At 39.9% G+C, this 21351-nt stretch overlaps 1 protein-coding gene across 2 annotated transcripts in view; it reads left to right on the forward strand.

Moving 5' to 3' along the window:
* Nucleotides 1-11933, forward strand: part of LOC126250884 (C-factor-like) — a 78385-nt gene extending 66452 nt beyond the window's left edge. For both annotated transcript variants that reach the window (XM_049951595.1, XM_049951596.1), the window contains exons 4-5: nt 6731-6880; nt 10402-11933. In XM_049951595.1, the coding sequence (XP_049807552.1) occupies nt 6731-6880; nt 10402-10626 (375 nt within the window). In that variant the 3' untranslated portion in view covers nt 10627-11933. The remainder of the gene's footprint in view (nt 1-6730; nt 6881-10401) is intronic.
* The last annotated feature ends 9418 nt before the right edge of the window (nt 11934-21351 follow it).

Genomic DNA, 21351 nt, shown 5'->3' on the forward strand with positions numbered 1-21351 from the left:
GCATCGAAACCAAAAAGATTTTCTGCATTGCCCCGGTCGACCACAAATATGGGAACAGTGCGAACGACGGATTTGTAAGATACCTCCGCATTAAACTGTCCCAAGAGAGAAATCTTCTGTTTATTGTATGTCCGTAATTGCCGAGTGACAGGGGACAGGAGTGGAGAACCCAGCTGAAGATACGTCTGAGAATTAATTATAGTGGCGGCAGAACCGGTATCCACTTGCATGCGAACATCTCGACCAAGGATTTGGACAGTGAGGAATAACTTCCCGGTAAGGGAAGAAGTGCAATTGACAGACAACACAGAATCAGAATCAGCGTCATGTTCCTGAACATCATGTATACGGTCGGACTTGCAAACGGAAGACACATGACCTTTCTTTTTGCAGGTGTGACACACAGCCCAACGTTGTGGGCAATCCTCGCGTGAATGTTTCGTAAAACACCTTGGACATGAAAGAAGTTGCCGGGGATTTTGCTGCAGTTTCTTAGGGGTTTGTTTACGGCTTGGCCGAGGCTGCGCGTGGGAGCGCACTGCGGCCACGTCGGCCGGCGGGGACGCGCCGCGTGCGTCGTCAACAGCGCACAGAGGTTGTATTTCCCCGACGTCACCCCACGCTTCTATTTGTGCCCCAGCGGCGCGAGAAATTTCAAAAGACTGCGCAATGGAGAGAACTTCATCTAAAGTCGGATTCGCCAACTGAAGGGCACGTTGCCGAACTTCTTTGTCGGGCGCCGACCGGATAATAGCATCCCGTACCATGGAATCGGCATAGGATTCTTTGTGAACATCAGTAACAAAGTGACACTTTCGACTGAGGTCGTGAAGTTCAGCAGCCCAAGCGCGATAGGATTGATTGGGTTGTTTGTGACAACGATAAAAGGCAACACGAGAGGCTACCACATGCGTTTGCTTTTGAAAATAGACCGACAGAAGGGAACACATTTCAGCAAATGACAAAGACGCAGGATCCTTCAAAGGGGCCAATTGCGACAACAACCGATACAGTTGAGGCGAAATCCAGGAAAGGAACAGAGACTTACATGCTTGTTCGTCCGAGACATAAAATGCCAAGAAGTGCTGTCGAAGACGTTTTTCATAATCCGACCAGTCTTCTGCCGTCTCGTCATAAGGAGGAAAAGGCGGTACAGCCAATGACGAGAAACGGCCCGCATTTGACGCCGCGACGAAATCGCGAATCGCCGCCGTTAGAAGCGTTTGCTGTTCAAGGAGATTTTGCAAGAGTTGCTCGACAGTAGCCATGGAACCCTGTGAGTCAACGGTGAAAAGGAAAAATCCCATCCTCGTCGCCAATTGTTAGAACTTCTAGTTTAACAAGTATATTTAGAACGACACAACAACACTTATATGTCACAGAGTAAGTTGACATGTGAACACGTTAGCGTTCAGATAAGCACTGAGTCTCAGTCTAGCGGCCGCTGCTCGGCTGGCCGCTTAGGTGGCGCCGCTGCTGCATGGCTGGCAGGCAGACAGTGCCGCACGTAGAGGACGTGCGTAATTGCGCGGCGGCACTTTAAATGATCGGCGAGTCACAACAGTTTGTTTTGAATAAGTTCTCATTAGATGCTTTGATGAAGTTTGAGAATTTATTTACTACGCTGAGTCACTGACATGTAGACTATGACCCATTACCCTTATTGATGACTACTCACATCCCTGATAGGACATGTAGAACATGATAAATAAATGAATGAAGGTGTATTTTAAGTATTTTACCTTTCATGCTAGGTAATAAGATATTGACTGCTATACAGACATATGAGAAATTAGCTAAGATATGATAAAAACATTGCATTACATATTGAGTAAGGGTAACTGAATTTTGGGAATGAGTTTCTATACACTACCAGCCTGTATAGAAGAAGAAACTGTATTCTGTACCCTTTCCAGCTGTTGAACTATTGTGCAGAAAAAAAATAATGCATGCTAAGAATTTTTTTTTTACATTGTGTCCTAGGATGAAATGTCTGTGTTCCAGAACATGACAACACTGGTCATGTGAAGTAAAAAATGCCCATGCAGACATATGCTGTGTTTTGAATGATTGCCGAGGTAACCGGTAGTACAGGGTCTGGCAGGGAGATGTTACAATTTTCAAAACATTCTAACACATTTATTTGTTTAATAGATTTCAACTTTTTATCTTTCTCAAAGATTACAAATACAGTGTCATTTAATAAACATGAAGCACAAAGAAGAATGCATTGCAATTCAGGTATGAAAATCGGCATAATCCAAGTGGCAGCCATTCTTGTCCAGGTATTGTCGCAGGTGAATGGAAAAATTTCCCACAGCACAGCAAGGGGAATTTCTCAAGTAATGACTTCTGAAAGAGTTTTATAATTTAAATCTGAGTTTTCAGGTAGCCTCATGAGAAATAACGGAGAAAGATCTGGTGATCGAGGAGGCCACTCCACATACTGTGCAAAGAAATTAGGTGACGTGGAAAATGTTCCTTTATAAAAGCCATGAATGGTCTTGAATATGGGGAGTAGTCCCATACTATTGAAACCAAACATTGTCACGATCAATCTGATATCTTCTCAGTTCTGGCATAAAAAGTACTTGCAACACTGTGAGGTGATGCTGTGAGTTGACAGCCACATTGCATCCATTTTCTCAGTAAAAGTAGGGTCCAGTGATGCCAAATCAGGCTAGTCCACACCACTCACATACTTTATTACTATGTAGGGGGCTCTTGTGCAGGTTCAGGGGTATTTTCCAACAATTATTGGCAGTTTTGCTTATTCACAGTGCCTGATAAGTGAAAATGAGCCTCATCACTCATTATCAGAATACTTCCATTTTCCAATGTTTCCAGCATTCTTTCTGCAAGCATATGCCTCCATACATAGTCATTGTGCTTCGGCTGATGAACCATCATGATTTTAAAAGGATGAAAGCGGAAATCAAGGTGCAAAATTCTGCAAACTGACCTGTTTGAGATGTACAAAGTGCAGGGTTGTCATACTGCTGAATACCGAGGGCTGGCCTTCACAACTTATTGAACTTTCTTAATGTTTTCTGCTGTTCTAACTGTCTGAAAACCTCCCTGAGCTGTTCTAGTTCTCATCGTTCCTCTAAATCTGACATTGTTGAACCACTTTATTATTGTTGGGTGAGATGGGACAGTACCATGTCAATAAGCATTGAACTGACTGTGAAATATTTGCTGTGTCTGCACTTCTGAGGGGTCAGCTGCAAAAAACGTGTTGTAAACAAAGATGCATTGTTCAACTGACCAAGGTTCCATGGCTAATGAAATAGCAACTAATAATGAATGTATATCAACCACTGCTCATGCAGTATTCCCCCCACCACTTGAGTTATGGCAGACTCTAAAATGTAACACCTCCATGACAGACACTGTATAAGTTTATTAGTATTATGAAATGGTTTTATTTTGTATTTATTCGGTATTTGTCAAGTAAAATGTTAACAACAGTGATGAGGTGTTCACAGGTTATTGACTGAGTCAAGGTGCCATTCTGTAGCAACATTTATTCAGGCCTGAAGATGACAAGTAGGAAACTTGTTGAAATGTTGCTGCAGAATGCTGCCTTTACTCAGCTGAGAACCTAAGAAGACTGAAATAGTAAAATTCACTGAGAAAGTCTGCATTCTCATATATTTGCAAGAGTCAGTCAACAATAGATATTTGAAATTTATGTTCTCAGATAAATGTGCCGAGTGCTTATGAAAAACAAAAAGTTTTATGAATTTCACATTATTCCAAAGCTCTGCAATATTATTTCAGAAAACACAGCTATATACATTAATAAACTGATTGTGAGTGGCTGCTTAAAATCTCGGCTGGAATCAGTATATGCTCCCATGTGTAAGTTACATACCACCAACTCTGTTTCTTTACTTGTAAGTGAGTAGGCACATTACTTATCTTTGTTCTTGATGAAGTCAAACTGTGTGATTAACATCTTCAGGCTCACAGGCTTAGTGTTCCATGAACAGGCCTAATGGATTTTATTTGCTGTAAATAAAAAGTCAGTCATAAGTTTCAGTAATCTTCATAAGTGATACTAGCTTGTAGCTTCACATAGTTATCTCAGCTGTAAAAATGCAAGTGCTAACATCATGCAATATCGATGCATGAGGAGCATTTACATGACATGTCTGTCTCCTAGTACATCACATCAGCTTGTGCCTTTCCTGACTCTTAGAGCTGAACGTGATGCATCTGCTCCAAGGTCAATAGAACTGTTACATTTTTATCTCTTTATGTAGATCACTAGTAAATATTCAGATTTATCTTAAATACAACACAGAAGTTGAAATTCTGGATATAATATTTTTTACCTCTTCATAATGATCAACAACTGTATAAGATTCTATTAAATACATTAGAAGCATTAGGAATAAGAGGGGTAGGTAATGACTGTTTCAGTCATACCTAGCAGATAGGGTACAAAGAGTAGAGATAACACAAACTTCAAATAGGTCTAAACACTTACGAGAACCAAAATACATTAATATTAGGGGTTCCGCAAGGTAGCATATTAGGACCAATACTATTCCTGGTATACATCAATGACTTTCCCAGTACTGTCACTCGTGGTGAAAAAGTTCTCTTTGCTGATGACAGCAATATTATAGTCACTGAGGAAACAGAGAACTCCTTGCAGAGAAAGCAAATGAAGCTCTCAAGAAAGTTTATGATTGGTCAATAAGCAATAAAGTGACACTGAACATAAAGAAAAATAATTCCATTAATTTCAGTTTGAAGAGCGAAATGACAATGTTAAATTAAATGTAGACAACACTTCTATAGACTGTGTAACAAATGCAAAATTTCTGGGAATGAATATTGATTCTCAGTTGAAGTGGTGTGAACACACAAAGGTACTAGCAAACAGAATGTCATCAGCATGTTATGCCCTTAGAATCCTGTCATCAGTGTGTAACATGCAGTGTCTTTTAGTTACATACTATTAATATGTACACTCAGTTCTTAGCTATGGCTTTCTTTTTTGGGGAACAAATGCACAAAATGTGGACACAATTTTCAAACTCCAGAAAAGAGCCATAAGAATCATAACCAAAAATGGTAGTTGAGGTCATTGTAAAGATCCGTTCAAAACACTGGGGATTTAAACTGCTCCATGTGAATACATTTACCAGTCAGTTGTCCACATCAAAATTAACATTGGTAATTACTGCACAAACAGTGCTGTCCATGGCCATGGAACAAGAGCTAGACTCAACTTAGATTTGCCAAGAAAAAAAAATAAACATAAAACTCAAAACAGCATTTTCTACAAAAGAATAAAACAGTACAATAAATTACCTAAAGAGATAAAAGAAATTGCAAAAATGCACTTATTTAAAAAGGGAGCTAAAAAGTACCTGTTATGCAATACATTTTATACATTGAAGGTTTACTTAGACAAAACAGAGAAGGGGTGTGGTAAAAATGTTATACAAATAAATAATAATAATAATGATTATAAAACATACAACTTTTCACATAACACCTTAACACTATGTTTTCTTCCTTCTTTTTTCCTTTTCTCGAAAAACTTACGCTTAAGCTGTGCATTGCACAATACTAACACCTCTTCCACTTTCTGAGCTTAACATCTCACTCATTATAGAGGGATGATGACTCAGTTTTTCAGGATAGCAAATGGGAAGTTGTGGTACAGAAAATGACCCAGAGATCATCCGGGTGTGTGTGTTTGTATGTGTAGTGAGTGAAGTGCCATGAAACAATGTGTGTATAGTGTGTGCAGTGACTGATAGTGAGATATGAGTGAACAGTGTGGCATTACATTATTTACTAAGTTATTTGTAAAAAAAAGTAATTTATACCTGGAGTAAATCTAATGATTGTTTCTAACTAGAAGTCTATAAATGTATGTGTATATGAATTAGCTTATTTTAAATTGGTCTAAACTTGTAAATACTTTGACATGTCCTATATCCTTGTAAAATGAGATTTACAGATGAATAAAGCTACTACTACTACTACTACTACTACTATACTATTAAATATTGTTTATCATTTCCATTTTTAACAGTGCAAGGAAACTGATTTTGGCACTTGTTTTGGTTTTTATAAATACTGAGAATGATTTTTCCAGTTTTGTACATTGTTTCAGTGTTACAGAATTTTAAATTGAGTGAGCTATAAATTATCAAAATGTAGTGACCTTTTACAAATTTGTAACTTGTAAAGCTGAATGTTTTGTTAGGTTGTGAACTGATTCCATAACAGTTGGCTGTTCAGTTTCTTATACAGGATGTGATTATTATTAAAATAAATCAAGGAACAGTCACTACTAAGTTATTTCTCAAAATGTCTTTAGCTATTTGCCTGTCACAAACATGGTTGTAATTACATCTCATCAGAAATGTTTCTTTTCTTTATTAAATTATGAGAATGTAAACAGAAAATTATATAAATGTAGATGCCAAAGATAATATCTCAATGCTTATTTCTTAGTTTATGGGTTTTATATGTTAACATTTGACCATGTAAATTTCTATTGAAGTACCCTATACATGGCAAATAGCATATTAGTATCTGGTACATGACTTGCTTCAGTATTGTAGTACCCAATACACAGTCTAAAATGTTATATGCTTCACCCATATCCAATAATGCTGTAAATGTGCTTTGTATCTTTAGCACCGTGTGTTATGAACAGTAGTAGGCACATATTGTGAGATATGTTCCATTTTTTCAGGCCTTGTTACCTCTGCTCAAACAAGCTGCACAAAAAAACTCAGCTGAAACATTTGGTGTAAAGAAGGCAGCAGTTATTAACATGAGTTCTGTCCTTGGCTCCATTGCAGATAATAAACAAGGAGGATTTTATCCCTACAGATCTAGTAAGGTATGATACCACATTAATTCAGTTCAATCATGTGTAGTTGATACATATGTCATTTATAGATATTTATTTATCAGGTCAGTTGGATAATGTCCCTCAGGTTTCTTTACACATATCATTATAGCCTATTTTGCGTTCTCAGTTAAAATAATAAAGGTTGCTATACTTTTAAGGCTTTATTCTTTAATGGATAAAGATTGGGAAAGAGGGAAGAAGAAATAAAAGTAGAGCATATCTTGATAAAGTAAAAATAAAATAGTAAAAGCAATTGTTTACATGAAGCATAATCTACACTCCTGGAAATGGAAAAAAGAACACATTGACACCGGTGTGTCAGACCCACCATACTTGCTCCGGACACTGCGAGAGGGCTGTACAAGCAATGATCACACGCACGGCACAGCGGACACACCAGGAACCGCGGTGTTGGCCGTCGAATGGCGCTAGCTGCGCAGCATTTGTGCACCGCCGCCGTCAGTGTCAGCCAGTTTGCCGTGGCATACGGAGCTCCATCGCAGTCTTTAACACTGGTAGCATGCCGCGACAGCGTGGACGTGAACCGTATGTGCAGTTGACGGACTTTGAGCGAGGGCGTATAGTAGGCATGCGGGAGGCCGGGTGGACGTACCGCCGAATTGCTCAACACGTGGGGCGTGAGGTCTCCACAGTACATCGATGTTGTCGCCAGTGGTCGGCGGAAGGTGCACGTGCCCGTCGACCTGGGACCGGACCGCAGCGACGCACAGATGCACGCCAAGACCGTAGGATCCTACGCAGTGCTGTAGGGGACCGCACCGCCACTTCCCAGCAAATTAGGGACACTGTTGCTCCTGGGGTATCGGCGAGGACCATTCGCAACCGTCTCCATGAAGCTGGGCTACGGTCCCGCACACCACTAGGCCGTCTTCCGCTCACGCCCCAACATCGTGCAGCCCGCCTCCAGTGGTGTCGCGACAGGCGTGAATGGAGGGACGAATGGAGACGTGTCGTCTTCAGCGATGAGAGTCGCTTCTGCCTTGGTGCCAATGATGGTCGTATGCGTGTTTGGTGCCGTGCAGGTGAGCGCCACAATCAGGACTGCATACGACCGAGGCACACAGGGCCAACACCCGGCATCATGGTATGGGGAGCGATCTCCTACACTGGCCGTACACCACTGGTGATCGTCGAGGGGACACTGAATAGTGCACGGTACATCCAAGCCGTCATCGAACCCATCGTTCTACCATTCCTAGACCGGCAAGGGAACTTGCTGTTCCAACAGGACAATGCACGTCCGCATGTATCCCGTGCCACCCAACGTGCTCTAGAAGGTGTAAGTCAACTACCCTGGCCAGCGAGATCTCCGGATCTGTCCCCCATTGAGCATGTTTGGGACTGGATGAAGCGTCGTCTCACGCGGTCTGCACGTCCAGCACGAACGCTGGTCCAACTGAGGCGCCAGGTGGAAATGGCATGGCAAGCCATTCCACAGGACTACATCCAGCATCTCTACGATCGTCTCCATGGGAGAATAGCAGCCTGCATTGCTGCGAAAGGTGGATATACACTGTACTAGTGCCAACATTGTGCATGCTCTGTTGCCTGTGTCTATGTGCCTGTGGTTCTGTCAGTGTGATCATGTGATGTATCTGACCCCAGGAATGTGTCAATAAAGTTTCCCCTTCCTGGGACAATGAATTCACGGTGTTCTTATTTCAATTTCCAGGAGTGTATATGCTGGACTGAGACTTGATTGTGGGACCTTCACCTTTAGCGGGCAAGTGCTTTGCTGACTGAGATGCCCAAGCACAACTCATAATCTGCCCTCACAATTTTACTTCTGCCAGTGTCTCATCTCCTCCCTCCAAAACTTCACTGAAGTTCTTGAGTATAGCTTACAGGATCAGTGCTCCTGGAAAAAATGACATTGCGATGGCAGGGCTTGCCCTCAGAATGAATTTTTGCCCTGCTGTGGAATGTGCACTGCAGAGAGGAAATTCATTCTGGAAACAATCCCATAGGCTGTGGATAAACCATGTCTTCATGATATAATTTATTCCAGGTGTGCTAGTCCTGCAAAGTATTCAGAAGAAATTTGGAATCTAGGAAATTTTGTGTTAATCAGTGTCATATATACAAGGTGACAATTATTGAACTACATGAAATAAAATCATCGTATCTTCTGAACTGTTTGCATCAGGACGTTCAATCTGCCTTTTCATTTGGATGGGTTCATCAATAAGCAAAATCAACACATTTAAGGGACTGAGAAACTTCATTTCATGATAGAGAAGTCTCTTCACATTCAATGGGTGACTGTGTGCTGTGCAATGTCCAGTCACAGAATAATCAGTGCAATATTCCTTGATGGCACGGTGACTACCGAACAATATGCGAAGATTTTGGAACATGATTTCATCCCCTTTATCCAAAGTGACCCTGATTTTGACAAGATGTGGTTCATGCAAGATGGAGCTCATCGTCATTGAAGCAGAAAAGTGTTTGATATCTTGGAGCAGCACTTTGGGGATCGCATTCTGGTCTGGGGTCACCAGAGGCCTCTGGCATGGGCCTCGATTGGTCGTCATATTCTCCAGATCTAAACACATGCAACTCTTTTTTGTGGGGCTATATTAAAGACAAGATGTACAGCAATAACCCCAAAACCATTGCTGAGCTGAAAACAGCCATTCAGGAGGTCTTCAACAGCATTGATTTCCCAACTCTTCAATGGGTCATGCAGAAATTTGCTATTCGCCTGCGCCACATCATCGCCAATGAAGACAGGCATATCGAACATTTCATAATCTAAATATAAATATCTTTAGTGACATTTACATGTTGAATAAAATGTGTTCAAAATGGTTCAAATGGCTCTGAGCACTATGGGACTCAACTGCTGAGGTCATTAGTCCCCTAGAACTTAGAACTAGTTAAACCTAACTAACCTAAGGACATCACAAACATCCATGCCCGAGGCAGGATTCGAACCTGCGACCGTAGCGGTCTTGCGGTTCCAGACTGCAGCGCCTTTAACCGCACGGCCACTTCGGCCGGCAATAAAATGTGTGTACACCATAGTTTGTAATTAATTTACATATTTTTTCATGTAGTGCAATAATTGTCACCCTATACCTTAATCTGTATAGTAATTCCTTGGAGCAGCTCCAACAGGAAACACATATGCTCTGTGCACTATTTGCTTGTTGCTCTTGAGTGTTTGTTAAGAGTTCTTTTTATCACCTTCGGTTCTTGAAATTCAGAAAATGATTATATTAACGTGGTAAATATACACTTGGACATTTGTCAGTACAAAGCACTCATCACATATTATTCACTGGTAGATTAATGTATTTGCAGTTATTCCTTAATGAATCAATCATCATATCTCTAAAAATTTATTCATGATATTCACAGATTGGAATTGGAGCAGAAAGAGCATTATTTTCCTCAATACTATACTACATGAATTTAGAATAATTAATGTTTAATGATAGTTACATAAAATAGCTCACAAATCATCATAATATCTTCTTTTACAGGCTGCTCTAAATGCAATCACACGTTCACTGTGTTTTGATCTAGCTGCAGATAACATTCTTGTAGTGAGTATGCATCCTGGTTGGGTCAAAACAGATATGGGAGGTACAAATGCTCCCTTAACTGTGGAACAGAGTGTAGGAAGTATTGTGGAAACTCTTCTCAAACTTGATAAGTCACACAATGGTTGTTTCATACAATATGATGGAAAACAACTGCCTTGGTAACTCCATCTACTTAATCTCTGACAATGTCACTAATTTTGCATTTGGCTGATAAATTGTTTAGGTATTCTCGAGCTTGAAGACAAACAGTGCTACTCTCTTTATAAATTGCCATGAAATTCAGGAGTGATGGTTTCTTTAAAAATTGCGTAGGAATATGTAAAATGGGATGGTGTGCCTTAAAACCTACACTGGTTATGGAAAATTGCATTCCTGATGTTGTGTATAATCCATCCACATCTCAGTTTTGTATAATATACAGTGTAACACTTTGCTCCAGAAAAATTAAAATTAGCTTTGATAGACATAGGTTTATATAAACTAAAATCTGCCAGAAGAATGATATTCCATGAAGAGTAAAATATCTATCTAATAATATACTTTTGGAAAACTGTGTTGCTTAACTATATGATTGATCTGTTTTCTTATGTCAATGAAATTTATCCATGTTATCTTCTAATGTTGAAAAAAATTGTTTACATATTTATTGAAATTTATACATCTTGCTATATTTCATAAATGTATCTGTTAAAGTGTCAAAGACAACTTCATGATGTTCAGTGTACTTTTCTATCAAATGAGTGTTCTTTTTAAATGAATGAGAATATTGAGAATACTCAACATATTTTTGTGAGTATAAAAATAGTAAATATTAATCTACTGGTATGAATATTCTTCTGGCATTAGCTTAGCAACTTCATCATCAAGTGATTCACGTAATGATGGTCTTGCAAGTTGAGAGATTACTGGAAGATTAAGTTTAATGGTTTTCATTCTTAAATATGAACTTTTAACTGCTGTCAAATAATAGAAGAATACATTACCATTGGTTTGCAATATTAAAGTGTTCAGTGCTTTCCTTTGCTAGTATCCCACATGTTATATTCACAAATATACTGTTTTCAAACTGTAGCTTGAAGGGATTGCTTTACTAGTGGCTGGATGATAAGTTCCATTTTTATCTTTTATTGTTAGAGGTTGCTACATATTCTGGGACCTAAAGCTACAATTGCATGTTAACTTTTTCTTATAAAGCAGCAGTTAGATGGTTACACTACAGGAGACAAAAACAGGATTGCATTTGTTTCTATCAATTTGGGCTGAACATCTGATGAACAGTTTGTTGTGTGTTTATTTTAAAAAAAGAAAGATATTTTTCTATGAAATATCATTTTTGCAGGTTTTAACGTAAATATTTATGCTTTTAGTTTATATTAGTTTGAAACATAGATATTGTACTGTTATTACTTTCTACCTTCTTAGTTATTTATGTTGTTTTTTTGTGTGAAATCTGTTCTTAGGAACTGTAGAGTGACATTATCATTTATTTACAAAGATTGATTAAAGATGGTCATCTTTTACTCTCTTAATACTGTATTTTTAGTGGGTTTTAATTTTCCTTTATCACTTTCACATGAATTTTCTTTCCATGTATTTTGTTTCAAATATAGCCATCTGCTTCAGTATGATGAGATAAGCATGAAATTTATCTTTAACTTTGCTGCCATCTGCAGTTTACAAGGTCATGCTAAAAAAATGATGCCTCCATATTTTTAGGTGAAAACTCTTAAAGCTTCTTAAGTAAAACAAATCTTACTAACATTTTGCATCTTTATTCCTCATGTCAACATATTTATTTATCATCTTCATCACTCTGGCAACAAACTTGTAGTTGACACCTCACTGTAGAATGCTTCACTTTGTTGGTGGTACACTGACCATAGCTACGTTACAACCCTCCACATGACATGCTACAGTTCGGAGCTCCCTAGTGCCAAAGTTGATTATGTCATTCCCTATTACCCCTCCCCCCCTCCCATTCCTAAAGTGCTGAGCAACAGGGATAAATGAGAATTTGAACTGGACCATGCAGGCAGCTTATATGTGAACTGCTGGGCACAATGGACATGTAACAGCAGTAGTGACACAGCTGATTCTGGGGAGTGGAGGTTGGAAGGTGTGCCATCAGCAGGAGACAGGGTGGAAGGAGTCAGAGCTAGTGGCTCTCCTGGTGTTGGCATGGCATCATCTGAAGTTGGCAGTAAAATCCACGTGGACTTAACCCGCTCAATGGCAACTTTTGTGCAGTTGCTGTTTTGGACAATATCCATCATGTGTTCTCTCACCGTAGAACTGGTAAGGGTGTGGAGTAGGAAGGTTATAGAGGCAAATGGACAATATCCATGTGAAGCATGATGTGAGAGTATATATGTACACTATGTGATCAAAAGTATCCAGACACCTCCAAAAACATATGTTTTTCATATTAGGTGCATTGTGCTGCCACCTATTGCCAGGTACTCTATATCAGGGACTTCAGTAGTCACTAGACATAATTAAAGAGCAGAATGGGGTGCTCTGCGGAACTCATGGACTTCGAATGTGGTCAGGTGATGGGTGTCACATGTTTCGTACATCTGCAAGTGAGATTTCCACACTCCTAAACATCCCTAGGTCCACTGTTTCCGATGTGATAGTGAAGTAGAAATGTGAAGGGACAAATACAGCACAAAAATGTACAGGCCGACCTCATCTGTTGACTGACAGAGACTGCTGACAGTTGAAGAGGGTTGTAATGTGTAATAGATAGACATCTATCCAGACCACAGCACAGGAATTCCAAACTGCACCAGGATCCACTGCAAATACTATGACAGGTAGGCAGGAGGTGAGAAAACTTGGATTTTATGGTTGAGGGGCTGCTCATAAGCCACACATCATGCCGGTGAGTGCCAAATGATGCCTGGCTTGGTGTAAGGAGCGTAAACAGTGGACAATTGAACAGTGGTGAAATGTTGTGTGGAGTTATGAATCATGGTACACAATGTGGCAATCCAATGGCAGGGTGTGGGTATGGCGAATGCCCCGTGAACGTCATCTGCTAGCATGTGTAGTGTTAACAATAAAATTCAGAGGCGGTGGTGTTATGGTGTGGTCATGTTTTTCATGGAGGGGGCTTGCAACCCTTGTTGTTTTGCATGGCACTATCACAGCACAGGCCTACATTGATGTTTTAAGCACCTTCTTGCTTCCCATTCTTGAAGAGCAATTCGGGGATGGCGACTGCATCTTTCAACACGATTGAGCACCTGTTCATAATGTATGGCCTGTGGTTGTGTGGTTACATGACAATAACATCCCTGTAATGGTCTGGCCCACACAGACTCCTGACCTGAATCTTATAGAACACCTTTGGGATGTTTTGGAACACTGACTTCATGCCAGGTCTCACTGACCAACATTGATACCTCTCCCCAGTGCAGCACTCCATCAAGAATGGGCTGTCATTCCCCAAGAAACCTTCCAGCACCTGATTGAACGTATGCCTGTGAGAGTGGAAGCTATCATCAAGGTTAAGGGTGGGCCAACACTATATTGGATTCCAGCATTGTTGATGGAGGGCACCATGAACTTGTAAGTCATTTTCAACCAGGTGTCCAGAAGGCCACATTAGTCCGCCCACCTCACCGCCGCCCCACACTGAACCCACGGTTATTGTGTGGTTTTGTCCCCAGTGGGCCTCCCACAGAACGTCTTATACCAGAAGAGAGTAACCCCAAATGTTGGCATGAGAGAATAATTATGGTGTACGCATACATGGAAATAGTGTTTGCCCAGCAGTCACTGACACAATGTAACTGTGGCGGAATAAGGAGAACCAGCCCACATTCACTGAGGTAGTTGGAAAACCGCCTTAAAAGCCATCCGCAGGCTGGCCAGCACACTGGGCCTTGAGACTAATCCACCGTGTAGATTGGCGCCGGGGACCAGCACGCCTTCCCGCTCAAGAAGCTGTGCATTAGACTGTGCAGCTAGCCAGGCAGCCAATGTGAGAGTAGTCTGCTGGCACCTTATGCATGAAAACTGGATGAGATTCATGACACGATACAGGAGGACAATGTGTTGACACTACATGATCCCATAGTTTGTCCACCAGACTGTAAAGCTGTGACTCATCTGGCAGTGGTGAGGGGGTGAATAAGTCTGCTGTGATCCACAGATGTTTGCCATTGACCATATCTGTTGACAAGGAACTGAGTCTGTTTTCAAGGCTGTTCATGGACCTAGCATAACCAGACGCAACACATGAGCCCAAGCATTGTTGTGATACACTAGGATGGCCTTTAAAGTGCAGTGTCATCTCTCAACCAGGCCATTGCTTGACAGGTGGTAGTTTATTGTATGAAAACTGCACAATTTTGACTGTTCATCGAGAAGTTTGGAATATAATCGTCAACCTTGGTCTGCAGCGATCTGGAGAGGACAGCCAAAATGTGCCAACTAGGTCTTGATGAACATCCTAGCAGTCATCTCAGCAGATATACCCTTGTTTGCAAAAGCCTCTGTCCACTATGTGCATCAGTCCACCAGTCAGCCAGGCCATTGCTTGACATGTGGTAGCTTATTGTATGAAAACTGCACAATTTTTACTGTTCATCGAGAAGTTTGGAATATAACCGTCAACCTTGGTCTGCAGCGATCTGGAGAGGACAGCCAAAATGTGCCAACTAGGTCTTGATGAACATCCTAGCAGTCATCTCAGCAGATATGCCTTTGTTTGTAAAAGCCTCTGTCCACTATGTGCATCAGTCCACCACCATGATATATATCTACAGCCTTGAGATGGGGCAAGAGTGCCAATTAAGTCAATGCACATGTGCCTTAATCTTGCCGTTGATGCCAGACAGTGTCTCACATTTGTGTGCACGTGATGCCCAATCTTGCTGTATTGGCACTGTGTGCATGCATGATCCCAGGTCCATGCTTCTTTCATGATTGAAGCCCACATGAATTAATCAATCATTTGTTTGACTATGGTGTCTGCTCTGGGTTTTGGATGGTTCAAAACCTGTCTGTTGAAACAAAGACATAATGTAATTTCTAGATGCATTGCATTTTGTACTTACCATTCCACCAGGTACATCCAACAGTTGGAGGCATAGGCCACTGGAGTAATCATTCGATAACAGTTGAAGTTGTTGATCGGAAGACTGACCAGTGGTAGGGTCATTGTAGTTCACAATAAATGTTAGGTTGCTGATATGAGAAGAGTAGTCGGCTGTGATGTTATTGGCACCATGAATATGGCGAATGTCCATTGTAAATTGGCAGACATATTCAGAGCACTTGTCATTGCTCTTTTGGACTGCTGACACAGTGGGTTTGTGGTCAGTTTAAATGGTGAGCAGAAATACTGGATGTTCTTATAGATTGATTAAAGCTCCCTATCATAAGCACTCCAATGTGTTTAGCTGGGCTGCAGTTTTTGGGGAAAGAAACTTGGAGATGTACACCAGAGGAGGCACTTGTCTCTTGTGTTGTGGCCTGCCAGTGGGTTTGTGAAAGGCGTTTGTGATATGGCAGTTCCTGGGAGGTGGCGATGATAAAAATTAATGATGCCAAGGATACACCTCAGCTGTTGATAATAGTATGACTACAGAAGGGTGAGTAATTATCTAACTTTCCAGGTAAGGGTGTCATGCCATGTGCTGACACTTTGTAGCTGATGTAGGTTACCACAGGAATGTAACTGTTAATATTGAGTAGAGTTCCTTTGTCAGTCAACCTCTGTCACTTTGATCTTAAGTGGGCATTTTTAGAAAACACTAGTATTTCATTGAGGTAAGGGAAGCAAAATGGAAAGCTCCTTAGAACCCCATCCAAAGAACATTGTCACATCCGGGCCACTTTTTGCAGCCTGAAAGACATAACCAAAAACTCAAACAGTCGAAATGCCATTATCACTACAATTTTAGGTATGACATTGGTTGCCATTGGAATCTGATTATATTCTTTTCAGGAATTTGACATACTAAGAATTGTTGCACTTGCCAGAGCACTGGTGAAATCCTGGATTTTTTTGTAGTGGGCATCTATCTGGGATTGTTCAGGTGTTCATTCCCAATAATCATTAAAAGATGCCATTAAACATCTTTCCTGCTTACTAGATGGAGTGGGGAGGACCAAGGGCTGTTTGAATGACATATGACTCTGTCCTGAAGCATCTCTTCTAAATAACTTTGGTCTTATGCAACAGTTCTGGTGCGATCCAATGGGCATGTAACAAAATGGGCTGCTGTATTTCCAAGAATACATTGTGAGGGTCTCTTAAGCATCTCCATTATTTTGCGGACTGCTTGCAGTTCACTTTATTTGCTTGCATGCTAATTCTCTCACACGTTAATTGCCAGTTCCAGTGGTCAAATGGGCAATGTCCAAAGCTGCATTAATCCTCATTCCATACACATTTGTATGGATTTAGTCCAGTCACTGTGTTCATTTTTGTGTTGTAGGCACTTACAGATATATCAGAGATGAACATCCCAGTTATCATGCATGCTGCTTTTGTAGTGGCGTTGATTGTCCTGTGGACATGCTCAGTGTGCCCATTTCCTTCAAGATGTGCTGGTGTAGTTCTTATATGTGTTATTTGTGTCAGATTATGAGCCGGTTTGAGGGGAGTTAGAACGGAATTTATTTATTTATTTTTTTAATTATTATTTTTTTTTTTCTTCACGTTTCCGATTTTTATCTCATCATAAAATTTGCAATTTTCCAAATAAAATGATATATATATATATATATATATATATATATATATATATATATATATATATATATATATATATAAACTATGGGAAGTATTTTAGTTAATTTTTTAAATATAAAATACACTGGTTGAAAATGTTGAAAATTTTACGTGTATTACTTCAAGATCTAACAAAATCGGTAATTTTTTATATAGAAGGCTGTGGATTGCTAAGGTTAAATTACGTGTTTGTATTGGTAGCACTGTCAAAAACAGTATCGTATCATTTCATAGTATAAACACGCCTCGTATGTCAAAGTGCTAATGTTGTCCCAAGGAAAGGTGACGAATAGATTGGTAAATCTGTCAAAAAGAAAAGTATGATGCCAAAACGAAGTGTTTTTAAGAAACATGGGTTTCATGGTTATAGGTTTTCGAATAAAGAGAGACACTGTGTTGAACATGTGGCATGTGAAGTTACAGACAATGAAATACAGGCAAACTGGGTCTAGTGAAGCAGGGGATACAACCAGTCGGCTTTGACCAATGACATCACACATTACTCATAGATAATAATGTCTTCACTTTCAGCCATAGATAATAAAACAATTCTGTGTTCTGGATAAGCACTATCATTGTACATGAAAATAATTGAATGTGATTTTAAAAGAGATAGCTACTTATTGTTCAAAATATTCTTCATGTGCATGTATTTAAATAATTGGTTGTTTGCAATTCATTCGGTACTTAATTTCATTCTTAGTGATATTTAGGTAATTTGGACTATTAGTTTCTTATTTTAGGACAATATTTAGTATCTCATTTTCGTTTGTAGATATGGATTTATCTGTTCTGATAACCCTGGATGATTTGAGAGAGGCTATAGGCACAGACATGTTGGCCACAATTTTTTTTTTACAATTGCCGAGTATGTTTGATGTCGTGAGTGCAGTGAACATATGTGCCTCACAAGTGTATCTCATCGCTATACTCATGACTTATTCATACAGCGCTGCAGCAAAGATTGATTGTGGCGGTCCATTAGACGAGGGACTTGGTTCGAAAAATCTAAGCTCACCTTGCGAGACATTATGAAAGTGATGTACTGTTGGTGTTTGAGGTATCCTGTGTGGCTGTGTGTCCGTGAATGTTGTGTGAATAAGTGTACAGTTGTGGTTGGTACTTTTTTTTGTAGGGAAGTTAGTGGGGAAAACATGAAATAAAGGGGGCCAGGTGTTATGATCGAAATTGACGAGTCGCATTTTGGCAAAAGGAAGTACAACAGGGGGAACCTCCAGTGGGTTTATGGGTTTGGGGGGCTATGGTTTTGGGTGACAATGTAGTGTTTAAAGTAGTACCCAATGGAAGAAAGGAAGTTTTCGCCAGCTTAATTGAAGATCACGTTGCAGAGGGTTCCATTGTAATTTCAGATGATTTTTCTTCATATAGGGATTTAGGGGAAAGGGGTTATCAGCATCTTGTAGTTAATCACAATATTGAGTTCAGATCATTATCCACAGGGGCTTGTACAAATAGCATAGAGGGTTATTGGTCAGCTGTGAAATCTCTTGTAGGGAAGGGGAAATGCCGGATTTCCACACTTCAACGTCACTTAGACAAGTATTCATGAAGGCGTAGTATTCCCCAAACATATTGCCCATTTAAATGTTTTGATGTGTTTATGTGATTTTTGTTGATGTCTTTCTAGGCAAGCTTTGGTTCTTTTAAGAAGTTCCCATGTGGTAAGTTCAGTTTTCCATTTTTTTTCTTTCACTGCATTTGACTATTTGACGTATTTCATTGTTGTATTACATCATTACGTATGTTTTTGTGTACTCCAGTATGTAATAGAAATTTCGCAGATGTCGTTCTTCTTTTGTTTCCCAGCACTAGTATCAGTACAAGTTTTTCAAATATGTACTAGCAATATTAAAGGTGAAACATCCAACACAACTAAAATTTGTATCCCATCCTTCACTTGACCTTTACACTGACACTACCTATTCGAAAAGAGCAACATATGTAACATTGATGAGATTTACCTATGCACGTCAACTGGAGAGCAGGATACAAATGTTGTGTATAGCTATGAAGCTCAACTAAAGAATGAGATACTGTTGTCACTGCTGTGATCAAAACTATAACTTCCAGTTGATACTATTAGCATCAAAGGTGGGGCGAAAAAAATAATAAAAATAAAAACTGTACGCCATAGGGAAGTATGGGATGCAAATTGTATATGTGTTGTCTTATTGCCTCTTCATGTAGTTCAACTGAAGTACAGGTTGCAAATGTAATGTACGTCCATTTCAACATTTTAGTTATCAGTGTACATATATATGGTCAACCAAAGTATGGGATACAAATATTATGTACGTAGCTCCTTCTGCCATCGGTAGTACTAGTATCTATGTAAGAACAGACTTAGCAGTAGCAGAGGTGAAAGAAACAACACATGTAAAATTTGTATCCCATGCTTCAGTTGACCCATATAGTTCAACTGAACAACAGTATATTAATGCTAACGAAAATGAAGAAATCGACGTACGCTAAACTTGTATCCCATACTGCAGTTAACTAATACAGTTTGAATGAGGTTCAAGATACAACCCATATATATGTGACGTGAGGTATTCTATGCTACTAATATTTCCATCCATTTCTTCCCCTTCACTTTTTCACAGAAATAATATGATACAAACATGCAATATCCTTAGCGTGAAAATACTTCTTGCCTTGATATATGTCAACTATATTTTTCGTCTTTCATATTCCTTTGTTTCTGAACAGTCTCGTCAGCTCTTTGATCTGTGTAATAAATGCTCTCTGGCCAATTCTGACGTCTTTGGTCAAAGCCTATGGGTTGTATCCCTTGCTTCACTAGACCCGGCCAACTCGTCAGTATCTAGAGAAACACCCATTAGTGCTTCGAAGATTAAAATAAAACGTTGTGATAAGCAGTTTTTTCGAAACAAAAGTGATGTAAGTGGTAGGTTAGGTTCTATTCTGATAGATATACTCATCCTAACAAAGGTGTTAGGTGAATGTATGTGTTGTAAAATATGTGGAGGGCCAGTTAGTTTACACGAAGACAGTGAGTTATCAAATGGACTAGCCAGGAAACTTAACATAAATTGTTACTCATTCATTTTGGAATTCCGATAAGTGTAAAGATAATTATTTTGATGTAAATGTTAGGTGTTTTTATGGATTGAGAGCTATTGGTAAAGGACACATTGCAGCAGAAACAATGTGTGCCATGATGAATATGCCACACACACCTTGCAAAATCGACAAGTATGCTCGATTTGTTGGAGCTGCTGTGGAATCTGTTGCATGTGAGTCAATGAAGGGTGCTGCAAATGAAGCTGTTGAAATAAATGATGGTATGACTGGCATACCAGTAGCTTTTGATGGCACTTGGCAGAAGTGCGGCTACAGTTATAAGAATTCTGTTGCTACAGTGACCAGTGTGGTTACTGGAAAGTTAATAGATTTCCAAATTTTAACCAGACATTGTTGTAAGTGTAAATCAGGGAATGAAGAAGGGCATATCTGTGACAGAAATTATGAAGGAACAAGTGGTGGTATGGAGGCCTCAGCAGCTGTTGAAGTTTTTAGTTGTTCTGTGAATGAAAGGGGAGTGTGGTGCACTAAGTTCTTGGTGATGGAGACTCAAAAGCATATAACAGTGTAGTGGCCGCTCAGCCTTATGGTGAGAAGATTATCACAAAACTGGAATGTGTTGGTCATGTCCAGAACAGGTTGAGAAGTTGAAACAAAGTTTGAGAGACAAGAAACTTTCTGATTGTAAAATCATAAGAGGCAGCCTGACAGACAAAATGATTGATGAACTACAGCAGTATTATGGGATGGCCATTAGAAATAATACTGAGGATTTGTTGAAAATTAAGCAGGCAGTATGGGCTGCCTTCTTCCACAGTCTGTCAACTGATGAAAAACCATTACACCACCTTTGCCCTCCTGGACCTAATTCATGGTGCAATTACCACAATGTCCAGTACTCAATCAAACAGCTCATACAGCCATATACAGTCCATCCCAGCAGCTGTCATGGATATCATAAAACCTATTTACAGAGACCTGGCAAATCGTGAATTACTGAAGAAGTGTCTGCATGGTCAGACTCAAAATCCCAATGAATCGTTCAATGATCTTATATGGACTCGCTTACCAAA

This window comes from Schistocerca nitens, chromosome 1 (genome assembly GCF_023898315.1).
Source record: "Schistocerca nitens isolate TAMUIC-IGC-003100 chromosome 1, iqSchNite1.1, whole genome shotgun sequence".
NCBI lineage: Eukaryota > Metazoa > Arthropoda > Insecta > Orthoptera > Acrididae > Schistocerca > Schistocerca nitens.